Source organism: Lycorma delicatula, chromosome 3 (assembly GCF_047948215.1).
Source record: "Lycorma delicatula isolate Av1 chromosome 3, ASM4794821v1, whole genome shotgun sequence".
In the NCBI taxonomy this organism is placed as follows: Eukaryota; Metazoa; Arthropoda; class Insecta; order Hemiptera; family Fulgoridae; genus Lycorma; species Lycorma delicatula.
Window position 1 is genome coordinate 12,769,319 of NC_134457.1, and position 13,780 is coordinate 12,783,098.

Sequence of the window (13,780 nt, forward strand, 5' to 3'; positions counted from 1 at the left end):
ATTTAATTTCACAAAAATGGTCTGTCATTTTAATATATATCTATCAGCTCTAGAGTTAAGTGAACCTTATTAAGTGCAGAACAAAATTTTGAGAATCATTTAACATAGGCGTCAGATTATCAGGAACGACATAACAGCTTATTGCAAACACATTCATGTGATACTGTTACTACTGACTAATTTCTACAGTTCAGAAGGAATGCTGAGTACAGTACAGTTTTTATTACATAAATATCCATTCTGTATTTTAACAATATCAAAGTCGCTACAGTTAACTAAAAATTACTTTTAAAGATCAGTATGATGGTTATTGCCAGTTGTTATAACTGGTGTCATTATGGCAGCTGTTTCTTTTCTATAAATTGTATTAAATTCAATGCAAACAAATGGGGAGCAATTTTTGTTGTCATTATTAGCCGATTACACTGATAAACAAAAAAATATTTTTTTTAATGTTTCTCTAAGTGTGATACCATTTCTTGAATTGCTTTTGTGTGTACATTACAGATCTATAAATACAATTTTTTTTTATCACCCTTAGTTTTAAATAAATTATGCTTAAAAAAAAATTAATGGAAAATATAGTTAAAATCTATAAAATTTATAATTTTGCATGGCCATACATACCTGTGTTGGAATAATTTCACTGATGCTTTTCTTTAATAAATAGCCCCAGGCACATTCCAAATTAATGTCCAACCATAATTGGCTAGCATGTTAGTATTCCATTTTCTTTATAGCGGCTTTCATCACTGAAATGTCATGGTGGAAATGTTCACCGTGTTAGTTACTTATGTCTCCAAGGTTGCCCTGGAAAAAATCCAGATGTGAGTGGAGGAAATGTATTTTCAAAGACATATTGCATCCCATAGCTCTGTTTGAAGTAAGAAGTTGATTAAAAATATCATGTTAATATTGGATTTTTGTTTGCTGAGAAAATGTTTGCAGATGTCTTTAAATGAAGCCCAAGCTGCACTTCTACATTATTTAACATTGAGTTAAATATATCATCTTTGACCATCTCTTTTATTTGAGGACCAAAAAATATTCCTTCTTCAATTTTTCCTTCACTTACATTCGGAGATTTCTGCCTGTGTACAAAAAATCCAGGACTATCCTTCTTCATTACTTTTACAAAATGTTTCATTAGTCTTAGATTGATATAAAGAGGGGATAAAAATGTTTTTTTGGGTTCAACTAAGGGCTCATGAATAATATTTTTCCCATTTGGAGTTACGTTGTCTCATTTCTTCCACTCTTTAGTAACAAAATTTTTATCCCTAGCCCTGTTTTCTTTGCGAATGTCCCATTCACAAAAAAACAGATACATAGTATAACCTAACTGCATGCCTAACAAAATAGTTATAACTTTCAAATCACCACATATGTTCCAGCTATGTTTTTTTATAATTTATTTTTTCAAGAACGTCTTTAATCACATCGTATGTCTCTTTAAAATTAATAACATAAGCGATTGGTATTGAAAGATATTTGTTACCATTGTTTAGTAACAACTTGTAAACTATACTTGGACGAACCTATGAAAAGGCACCAGTCCTCAGGTTTATGAACTTGTGCATCATATACTCATACTTTATAAGTGCAACATATACTCATCAATGTTTACACAATAAACAAAATTATTTTATCAATAAAGTACTGAGAAAATTCTTTTTGTCGGCTTCGAAAGCCTGTCACTTTTGTATTTTTTTTGAAGTAAAAAAAATACAACTTTGCAGTCTTCATCCTAACAGTTCAGCTTGATTTTTTGATAAATTTAAATCTCTAACCAAGTCATTTAATTCACCTTGTGATATAAGATGTGGCTTATTGGAAGATAATTCAAAATCAATATCATTGTTGTCTTCTTCAGTACTGCCTGATTCTTCATCGCTAATTTAGAAACATACAATCACAGGAGGCTCAGGAACTGAAATAATTTCACTTAAGGTACAGGCCTGATTGCAGATTTAAATAAAGGATATTTTACAATATGTTAAGATTTTCTAGAAATTCCAGACACACTTGTTAAACAAAGGTAACAATCGGTTACATGATCCTTTGGTTCACGTCAAACCATAGGTACATCAAATGACAAAGCCTTCTGTGTACCTTTCAGCCATCCTCTTAAATATGCAGAACAATTAGTGCATACTATACGAGGAGCCCATGTCTTATCCTGATCATCAGTTTTACACTGAAGGTACAAATGATATGCTTTTTTAATTAAAGGTGCAGTGTTTTTTTTATTTGAGTTTACGGTAAACTATATACGTACAAAAAACAAAACAAAAGGCATCCACATTATTTACACAATTTCGAGGCATTATGACACTGCACTGTTAACAAACTTAAGACAGCAGTAAGACTGAACAAAATTAATTCATTCCTAAATCCAGTGCTTAATACAAACAACACAGGTGTGTTTTCAGCTAATGTTTTGACCTGTACAGACATGATTAATTTTGTCCATGAAGGCTCACTCTTCAGTATTAGATATGTCATATGTGACTATGATATGATTAATTCTTTGTCTAGTATTGTTTATTTATAGCTTACAAATTATGTTAACAAAGTTCAACAATAAAAAATTAGTTAACAAAATACAATATAGGAGATTAAAATGCTAACTATATGTTGAAAAATGAAAAAAATTCCTTTAATTAAAATTTAAACATTTTTAAAAAATGATGGGTTATTGAAAGATTCAGAGTTGATATTCGTTTTCAGCATCAACAAACAGATTAAAATTACATATTGCATGTTAGGAAACAAAAATTATGTTTCTCAGTGTTATTTGTAATAAGTAATGTTATAAAAGGTTTTTTACTGATTTAAAAATTCATAGAGAAAATGTTTAATTTTTTTTTTTAAAAGAATGTGGTTTTTTTAAAGAATTTTTTTACAAATATAAACAAGTATGAATAGTTAAAAATGAATTGATTACTAGTGAATAATAACAATAACTTCCAAAGATTAATAATTTCATTCTTTTTACAATCATATTTTACCAGCAGCAATTTTATCTTTAAAAAAATTAATTTTACTAATAACAAATAACAAATTTTACAAAAGAATAAACGAGATAATATAAGTGACAAAAGAAAAAAAGTAAAACATGGAAATGATTTTATAAAATTTTGAAAATGTACAGAAAAATATTGTACTTGTATAAAAAAAAATACTGTTTTGTCTAATGTTTTAGACTACTGTTATGTCTACTGTTTTGTCTAATTTGTTAGACAGTCTAAAAAATAAAGATAGATAATTTATTAAAAAGTAACAAGTTAGAATTATTACTTTTTTTTTCAGTGTTGGTTCCAAATGAACATCCTTATCCTTATCTAGACATGTTAAAAAAATTTGTAAAAAGTAACATGCACATTTTCTCCAACTACCAATCAAAATTTTCAGTGTTGTTGACAGCCTTAAGGATAAGAGTAACTTGTGTAAAAACAATAATCGCAAAAGTATGCAGTGAATCACATTATAAAATCACAAAATTGCAATTATTCAATATACACTCTTGGTGGAGGCTCTGCGATTTCTGTACATAAAATAGATACAATTAATGAAAATTTAATACTTCCATATATGAATTTTTTTAATATTATTAAGTTGCCTAGATATTTTATGGGACTGTATATAACTATTTAAAGAGTAATTTTCAACTCTTGAGATATTAGTTGAGATGAGATATTAGCAATAGGAAGATGCAAATTGTTTAAAATCCTAATAAAACTTTATGGTCAGAAACTGCTTCTAGGATGCCTACGTCTATATTCTGTAATTGAATTTTTAACATTTCCATTTCAAAATACTATATATGTAAATTATATCTGCAAATTCAGCATGAATAAATAGATGAGGCATTGTTAAAACACAGCTGAAATGGAATTTTAGTTTTTATTAAGGGCAAAAGGAATTTAAATTTCAAAGATAAATGAAATTCAAAGTTATATTCTTGTTTAAAATTAAGTTTTTAACAAATATAATTGCAATTTAAACAGCCAAATGTGCATAATACATAATATTGTACGGACAGTAGTGCATCACATTCATATTAAATTTCAATTTACAAGGGACATTCAATAATAATTAATGAGACAATCTGATGTAAAGAAAAAACTATAATCAATTACAGAATATAGACGTAGGCATCCTAGAAGCAGTTTCTGACCATAAAGTTTTATTAGGATTTTAAACAATTTGCATAAGAGTTGTAACTTCCTATTGCTAATATCTCATCTCAACTAATATCTCAAGAGTTGAAAATTACTCTTTAAATAGTTATATACAGTCCCATAAAATATCTAGGCAACTTAATAATATTAAAAAAATTCATATATGGAAGTATTAAATTTTCATTAATTGTATCTATTTTATGTACAGAAATCGTAGAGCCTCCACCCAAGAGTGTATATTGAATAATTGCAATTTTGTGATTTTATAATGTGATTCACTGCATACTTTTGCGATTATTGTTTTTACACACGTTACTCTTATCCTTAAGGCTGTCAACAACACTGAAAATTTTGATTGGTAGTTGAAGAAATTGTGCATGTTACTGTTTACAAATTTTTAGTGAATGTATGATGTAGTGTGGTAGATAATCACTTAGACGGCCGACTAATTTATAACATTGTCTTATAGAAAACGTTGCCTAGAATGTTTTCAAAATGAAATTTTCTTTTGTTGGAAAATGTCCCACTGTTAAAATAAATACAGTATTTCCAACATTGCAAAACTACTCATTCTAAACTCGTACATTCTAAATTCCAGCATGAAATTTTGCTGGAAAACAGATTTATTGTGAAGGACCTATAAATGCGACGCAAAAGTTTCTGTACCTCACTCCGCTAAATTATTTTACTTGTAGGTAGGATGAAAAATGAAGTTTATTTATTCATAATTAATTTTGAGATGAACTGATCACTCAAATTTAAATGATACTACTGAATGTGAAGATGCTTTAAAACAAACACAAGATCTTCAAGAACAAGTTAAGAAGTGCTTCGATTGTAATTGTGAAATTTTTCAAATTTCATTAGAAGCTAACCAAGTTCAGTTTATTTTTTTTTCAACATTATCTTTAAGATAAAACAGTTAAATTTTTATTAGCTTGGATATATATCATTTTGATTTTTTGTTTGATCATTATTTAGAATAGTAAAAATTTCTGTCAAGTTTGCTTTAAATTAAATTTGAATTTCTGAAACTAGTATTTGTTTTTTATTAACTTTATTTACTTCAATTTTCTCAGAATTAAATTCTTTAGAAAGCTTTATTTTATGCTAAACTAACAAGTTGTATTTTTTTAGATTTAGAACATTCAAGAATATTAGAGGTACAGTTATGGGAAATTTTTTTATAATTTTCTTGTCGAATAACACACAGGTACACTAATTTTTGCTATAATTAGTTCCAAAAAAATTCTAGTACTGCATTATATTACGTACAGTGTAAAAATCTGGATGAAATCTTTTGGCAGCTATAACTTAAAATTTGATTTTGTGTAATTGTCTTATGTTTGCGTAACTATTTTTATTTGTATTTATATATAATTCTAGAATCGCCTCCTAAAATAGTATATCTCTTCCTGATGAAACACCTTATTTATTGTATTTTACATACATACAATGATTCCAAATTGTATAGCATTGGAAATACTTTTGTATGCATCTGGAAATGCTTTGGACTTCCAAACATAGGTGGGAAATGCTTGGATTTTGTGAAATTGTTTAATGTTTGTGTAACTATTTTTATTAAAAACTAGCAGACCTGGCAATGCTTTGCTATTGCTAGATTTGAGTATATATAATTTATATATAGTATTTAATCTATATATATATATAATCTATATAATTTAATCTATATATATATATATATATATATATACATATATATAGATTAAATGAACATAATTGAAAGTTTGATAAAGTATTACCAAAATGAACATTACGGAACATCTCAAAATTTAACCTTTCCATTTTACCCATTTTCCTTTTTCCATTTTACCCATTTTCATTTTTACCATATTCCCTTTCCTCTTTTTAATTTCCTTCTCCATTTCTCTGCCCCTTTCCCCTTTTCTTTTTTTTCCTTTCCCCATTTTTTCTTTTTACTTTTTCAATTTTTTCCTTTTTCTCCATGTGTAAATCAGTCCAGTAGTTTTTTAATCTGTAGCAGACACAGATATCGGAAACATTGAAATGGAATCGTAAAATATTTAGTACAGTTTGTGTTGGTTTTATGTCCAACAGATAGCGCTGTTTTTCAAAAAAGCATGTTTTTACCTGTCATATGTGTGACATCATAGGTATATAAATAGGAGGAATATAAAAATACGCGCGTATTCGAATGCAACAATGTGTCAAAATTTCAAAACAATTGTGAATAACTTTCGGAGATTTAAGATTTTGAACAAATGAATATTTATATAGATATATTTAATTAATTTATTATTTGTGGTGTATGCAGGTGTTATGTTTATTTAATAAACACATTAATAGTATTAAAAACAATAAACCAGAAAATTCTAACTTTGCTAAATATGTATTAGATAATGGTTGTACATACAATCCCAAATAGATTTATGAAAATTTTAGACATTGCTTATAATTATTATAATTCATCTAATTTAGAAAAATATCACATTTAAAGTAATCATGGAAAGGTAATTAATGAACAAACATTTTTTAAAGATGATAAATTGTTTAAACTTGCCCTAAATATAGATATTAAGAGATAATAATTTAAATAAATAAAATATCATTCTTACAACATGGTTCCCGTTACTTTCATTTTATTCCACCAGATTACACTTTACATTTCAATTCAGTATACTGATAAATAGCAACTAGTCATGACTACTTAATCATTTTAATTTTTTAACTTTATTTTATATTATTTTATTCTCCTGACAATGGTCTAAGGACTGAAAGATCTAGGGAAAACATTTAATTTGCTGGTAAGGTGGATTTTAACTTTTTTAATAATTTACTAACATATCAATGGTAACCACATTTGAGAAATTTTAAATATTTCTATTTATATTTAATTCTAGAATCACTTAAAATAGTATCTTTTCCTGGTGAAACACTTTGTTTATTGTATTTCACATATATGGGTGATTCAAATTGTCATGATTCCGAATTGTTCATGATATACAGGATGATTACAAATTGTCCTGAGAGATTTGGGAGATGATTCTATAGCCAAAAATAAGAAAAACGTTCATATAAACATAGGTCAGAAAATGGGTTCTTAATGAGTTTCAGGTTGCAAAACATTTAGTCCTGCATTCCCCTTGAAATTAAATCATTCTAAAATTCTTAGGGTACAAATCTAGGGGTAGATTTTGTGCTTTCTTATGGTTTTTTGAACAAAAAATTAAATAAAAGTGATCCCATCTCCAAACAGGGTGTTTTCCATAAGAAAAACAGGGTAAAACATGAAAACGTTTTGTTGTAAAATGCACATTTAGGTTTGGAATAAAATAACTTTTTTATTTTACCAATAAACAAATTAAAATTTCCAATTAATTTTGTGTAGAATTTAATACTGAAAAATTGATGTAAATAATGTCTATTAAATTTCAAATTTGAAAAGTTAACACTAATTAGAAGCAAAGCATACAAGCTGGATCGGAAAGGTGATACTAGTTTAAAGAGAAGAAGTTTCGCCAATGTTTGAACAATATAATGCAAATGAAAAAATAGAAAACTTATCAGTAACAGAAACAAATTGTATAAAATAGATTTAAAAGTAACATATTTTTTAGTTTTTTCAAAAAAATTATTAAATAACAAAATGGCTACTTGGTAAAGCTGCAAATATTTTTGCAAAGCAATTGCTCAATGTGGCCGCCATTCTGTTCAATGCATAGTTCAGTTTGGTGAATTCATGCTAGCCAGACATGTCTAATAGCATAGCATCATTATTATTTCTAATAGTAGCTCCAGCTTCTATTATACAATTTCTCAATTTTTCCTCTTTGCCAATGTGAGCAGAATAGACTTACAACTTCATCCAACCCAAAAGAAAAAATCTGCTGTTGGGAGATTGAGGTAGCCATTTTATTGTTCAATTTCGACCAATCCATTGCTTATTTAGTTCCACCTAATTTGTTTGAAAAAATTTATCTTCTACTTAGGTTGATCTAATAAAATAAATATATTTGCATATAGTACAGAGCAGTATGTTTCTTAAAAGAATTGAATGAAAAAAAAAAAATATATATATATATATGTATACATGAGGTGTGTGAGAAAAGTAATGAGATTGGTAACGCTGAGTCTACCGGTTTGTTTATCCCTTCCACATGCTAAATACGAGTTTCAACTCCATTCAGCCAACACATTATTTTTTGACAGCACCATCAGTGAAGTTGTGTGTTATAAAAATGGAGCATCAGAATTTAGAGCAACGTTATGCAATCAAGTTTTGTGTTAAACTTGGGGAATCTGCGAGTGTGACCTTTGAAAAGTTGAAACAGGCTTATGGGGAACATTGCTTATCAAGAGCACAAGTTTTCTGCTGGTACAAATCATTTTTGGAAGGCCGAGAACATGTTGAAGATCAACCTTGCTCAGGGAGGTCTTGAACCAAAATCTGATGGAAACGTTAAGTATGTGAGGGTTCTTGTGAGATCAGACCATCGTTTAACAATAAGGATGATAAGTGAACAGTTAAATTTAAACACTTTCACCGTACATCAAATTTTGATAGACGATTTGGACATGCGTAAGGTTTGTGCGAAATTGGTGCCGCAAAACCTCACAACGGAACAGAAGGACAATCGAAGAAATGTGTGCATTGATCTTCTTGAGCGGATTGAGATGACCAAGAATTCTTCAATCGTGAAGGGGATAATATTGTTGTTTGAAAAAATAAAAACTTTGGTAAGTAAAAAGTCAGTCTCATTACTTTTCTCACACACCTTGTGTATATATATATATATATATATATATATATATATATATATATATATATATATATATACAGTGCTCCATCATTGTTTTTCTAGAGAAAAAGTAAATGTTTAATTCAAATAAAAGTGATTGTTTATGCTTTTAATGAAGAAAAAATGTTCTGTAAAAGTATCCTAGACTCAGGAATTATACCCAAAACCAACTGATTGAGAAGCTAGCATCCTAACCACCTGGACTACTGATCAACCAAACAAACAACATACCTCATATAATTTTTTTGTTGTTTGAATTTGTATGAACCTAATTTTTTTGATGATAATAATACAATAAAATAGAAATATCTTTTATTTACTTTTTATTTGTTTCATAACAAAAGCAGTTAGGAATTTCAACAATGTTGAGTAATACAAGAGCGGTTCAGAAAGTAACGCTTGGCTGTAAATAATAAGCCTGCTTAGATAAAAGTATTTTATTATGTACAACTAAAAACTACAGCTTTTAACCATCTTTCAACATAGTCGCAATTTAAATTTAAGTATTTGTCATAGTCTTTCAATAATTTTCAAATACCTTTATAAAATTCAGCCATCTGGGTCCCAGCCAACCTTTCACAGCATTTTAAAGTTCATCGTCATCATCAAAGTACTGTGACACAAACAGCTACTTCAGCAGTCTACTGTAAAACTTTGAAGAAACTTAAGCAAGCCATTAAGAACAAATGTCACAGTATGCTGTCGTCTGGTATATATTTTTTCATGACAATTTTCGTCCTCACAATGCTCGAAGAACTCGAGAACTTCTGAATCAATTCAAATGGGACATTTTTGATCATCCGCTTTACAGCCTGGACTTGGCACCAAGTGATTTTCATCTCTTCAATCACATGAAGAAATGGTTTGCGTCACAGCAGTAAAATGACGAAAACGAATCTCAAAATGTCATGAAAGGTTGGCTAGGTATCCAGGTGGCTGAATTTTATGAAGAAGGTATTTGTAAATTAGTGAAACGCTACAACAAACGCTTGAATTTAAATGGAAAATATGTTGAAAAATAGTAAACGCTGTGGTTTTAAGATGTATGTAATAAGTTGTTTTTTTATCTATACAAGTTTTCTATTTATAGCCAAACAGTTACTTTCTGAACCACTCTTGGATAAAGTGATTTATATTTACATGTGTTATGTCTAATGCAGGTAATTTGATTCAAGTATGGAGATGATTGATAGCGGTCAGCCTTCTGGGACTGGAAGTTGTGCATCAGCACCACCAGCCATTACTGCAGGAAGTGGGACTGATGATAATTTTTTACGTGCTTCACTAGATCCTGCAGCACATGTTTCAATTGATGCTTTCAATATGAAAAGAAGAAGGTACATAGAAATTTAGTGTAAATCTATTAAGTTGGTTAAACTTATTTGTTGTTACGTTACTTTATATCTATATTAGTAAAGAGTTAGGTTTGTGTGTTATAATTAATAATAATGAAAACTGATTACAAGAATCCATTTACATTAAGAGTCCACCAAACTGGGATCTCATTCTCCTGGTTCATAAAGTGGATTATCATTGGGTTGATAAGAGTGCAGTCTTTCTTACTTTCCCAATTAATATGGAGAAAAATGAAATATTGTGATATTCAGATGATTCATTAAAAAATTGTTGCTTGCAGGAGGCAATAGAAAACTGTAGTAGAGGTTTGGTGCTATCAAAGAAAAATAGTTAAAATATTGCATTATTAGATTCATTAATTTATAAAATATTGTCTTCAGGACTAATAAGAAGAGATTTATGACCCTCGTCTTGCAGTCCTCCTTCAGTAAAAAAAAATTAAATGCTAGGTTATATTTAACATGTTAAGTTTTTTTGTGAAAATGTTTTGCATTGGAGATTAAAGAAAAGATTTAAGAAAGAATTGGTGTGAGAGAGGTTTGTTCATCTTGAATAGTGTGAAGTAAAGAAGAATGCCATTGACTTATTCACATTCAGTTTATTAGTACCTGTAGATTGCTAAAATTAAAGCTGAATTGAGTTTCTTTGTATTCCAAGGTCAGGACTTTACATTGAATACATCAAAACCTCCTGGCCAAACCCTCTTAATTTTTGACGTTTCGCCAAAGATGTGTGGAGTCTGATTTTGTTGCGATGGAAGACGACACCTTTCCTACCCATCAATTCTGGTTGCTTAATCTTGCTCGCTCAGTGTAATGTTTCCAATTGCTGAACGCAGAGGTTAGAATCAGTAATCAGTTGTTTGACAGGACAGCAATAGCTCAAAGTGAACAACTTCTTTCTATCTCACCCACACACACACACCCCAGCATGTCTTCTTGGCTTCAATCCTACCTTTTTCTTCACTGATGAAACTTCACCTTGCTTTGCCCAAGTTGTTTTCCACACATTATCATAATTCTTGATCCATTTTTCATCAATCATAATGAGCCATTTCAAAAATGATTCAACTTTGTTCAGATGTTCAACAATTTTCAGATAGAAATTCGATCCATTAAATTTTTTATTGTGAAATCATGTGGCATTAAGTTTTCTTTAACGGTTTAAAATTGTTTTGTAGTCAATGTTAAGTTCATTACTCATGTCATGTGCTGGTTTTGCTTAATTTTTTTCATGATTTCTTGGACTTTTTCAGTCACTGGCTGGCTGATCAGAGTGAGTTGTGTCATTGGACGTCAACATTTTCAGATTGAATGCACCAACCAGTTCTGTGACAAAAGTTCTGATACTGCATTATATTTATAAACATCACAAATTTTTTTAGCAGCCTGAATTGCATTCTCATTTTATAGTAAAATTTAACATGTATAGAGTTTCTTCTTTATTTTTACTCTTTATCAAGACACAATACTTTTGAATTATTTGGTGAGTAGAGAGGCTGAAGAAAGAGAGTTATCTGCTTTTTGGTACAAATTGACAAAGCTGAGTGTACGGGTGCATTGTCATGTTGAAGGAACTGTGAGTTATCTCCTCATCTCTGGTCTCTTTTTGGAGATTTTTTTTCATGTAACCATTGTAAAACGCTTTGGACAGTATGCACGGTTTACTGTTTTACCTTAAGGTAAGAATTTCCATTAAAATCGAAAAAATAGAGAACATCGCTTAGACACTGTATTTAAGCACTGATGTGCTTTCTTGAGGTGAGAATATCCTTTACCAGTCCATTGTGATGATTGAACTTTGTTCTCGATGCTGGCCTTAAACCCAGCTTTTGTCTCCATTATCATCCTTTGCGTGAATGTTTCATTGTCACTACTTTGTTCAAGAAGTTGCCGACAAACATCCACATGATGATCTTTCTGCTGTTCAATCATCAAATGAAGAACAAATGTTGCTGCAACTCTTTGCATGTTAAATTTTTCAGTCAAAATGTCATGGCATGATGATTCAATTAAGATACTAACCTTTTTTTCAAGATATCTGACAGTCAGTTGGCGATTTGCATGCACCAGATCATTGTTTTTTTGAATGTGGGTATCAACAGTTGAAGTTGAAAACCTTCCTGGTCGAGGGTCATCATGATTGACTGACGACCACTTTTAAAATTGTGAAAACCATTCGTAACATTGCGTATGATCCAGAGAATTATCTCTGTAAGCTTGTTTCAAAAGTTAAAATATTTCTGTTAAGTTTTCTTCAGTTATATGCAAAATTTTACATTGTATTGTTCCCAAAATTCACACTTTAGAACAATCGCTACTAACATGTTACACTCAAATAAAATAACCCAAAAACTAAATGAAGTATCAATAATCCAAGAAAATGCGGTTACAAAGGAGGTTATGCGGAACACAATGCTACCAACCTTACGTCACTAAATTTCTCCATTGGCATGTAATTGATAATATTCGATTATTTACTGAACAGACCTCTTATTAAAAGATTTGATTAATATTGCTAGTTATACAATCCTAAAGCCATCTACAGGGAGAATACATTTTTTTCCATTTATATATATATATATATATATATATATATACACACACACACACCACACACAAGATGATTCCAAATTGCACAGCAATCTCTCAGGAGATGGTTTCTATAGCTAAAAATAAAAACAATCAAGGGATAAATTTGGTACTTTCTTATGGTTTTTGATCAAAGAAATTGAATAAAAGTGGTCCCAGACCTCTATCTCATAAACTTCTAAGAAAAATGGGTACTGTGAAAGATTTTGTCGGAAAATACACGTTTAGGGTTGGAATAAAATAAGTTTTTTAATTTACCAATAAATATATAAAAATTTCTAGTTAATTTTGTAGAGAATTTAACATTTAGAAAATCGATGTAAATAATGACCATTAAACATAAATTTGAGAAGTTCATCTTTAATTACAAACAACTTTGGATCAGAAAAGACATATGATTATTCTAAACAGAATAATTTTCATCAATGTTTGAACCAACATAATGTATATAAACACAAATACTTATTAATAACAGAAAAAAATGAATATAAAATAGATTTAAAAATAATATATTGTTTGGTTTTTCCAAAATTATTAAATTGCCAACTTTTTACTTGATAAAGTTGCAAACATTTCCTCAAAGCAGTTTTCCAATATGGCCACCATTCTATTCAATGTATAGTTCAGCGTGGTGAATCCATGCTATTTAGGCACATGTAATGGCATCATTATTATTCCTAATGGTAGTTGCAGCTTCTATTGTATGATGTCTCAATTCTTCTTGTGTGCAATATGAGCGGAATAGACTAACAACTTCATCTAATCCCAAAGAAAAAAATCTGCTGTCAGTAGATCGAGGTAGCCGTTTTACTGTTCCATTTTGACCAATCCATTGCTTACTTAATTCCATCAGATTTATTTAAAAATG

General features: G+C 29.5%; 1 protein-coding gene across 1 annotated transcript in view; it reads left to right on the plus strand.

Annotated features, from left to right (window-relative positions):
• Rcd5 (microspherule protein Rcd5) overlaps positions 1-13,780 on the plus strand; it is a 72,265-nt gene that overhangs the window by 11,124 nt on the left and 47,361 nt on the right. Inside the window, exon 2 of the mRNA XM_075359426.1 lies at positions 10,126-10,302. Within this exon, the coding sequence (XP_075215541.1) occupies positions 10,142-10,302 (161 nt within the window). The 5' untranslated portion in view covers positions 10,126-10,141. The remainder of the gene's footprint in view (positions 1-10,125; positions 10,303-13,780) is intronic.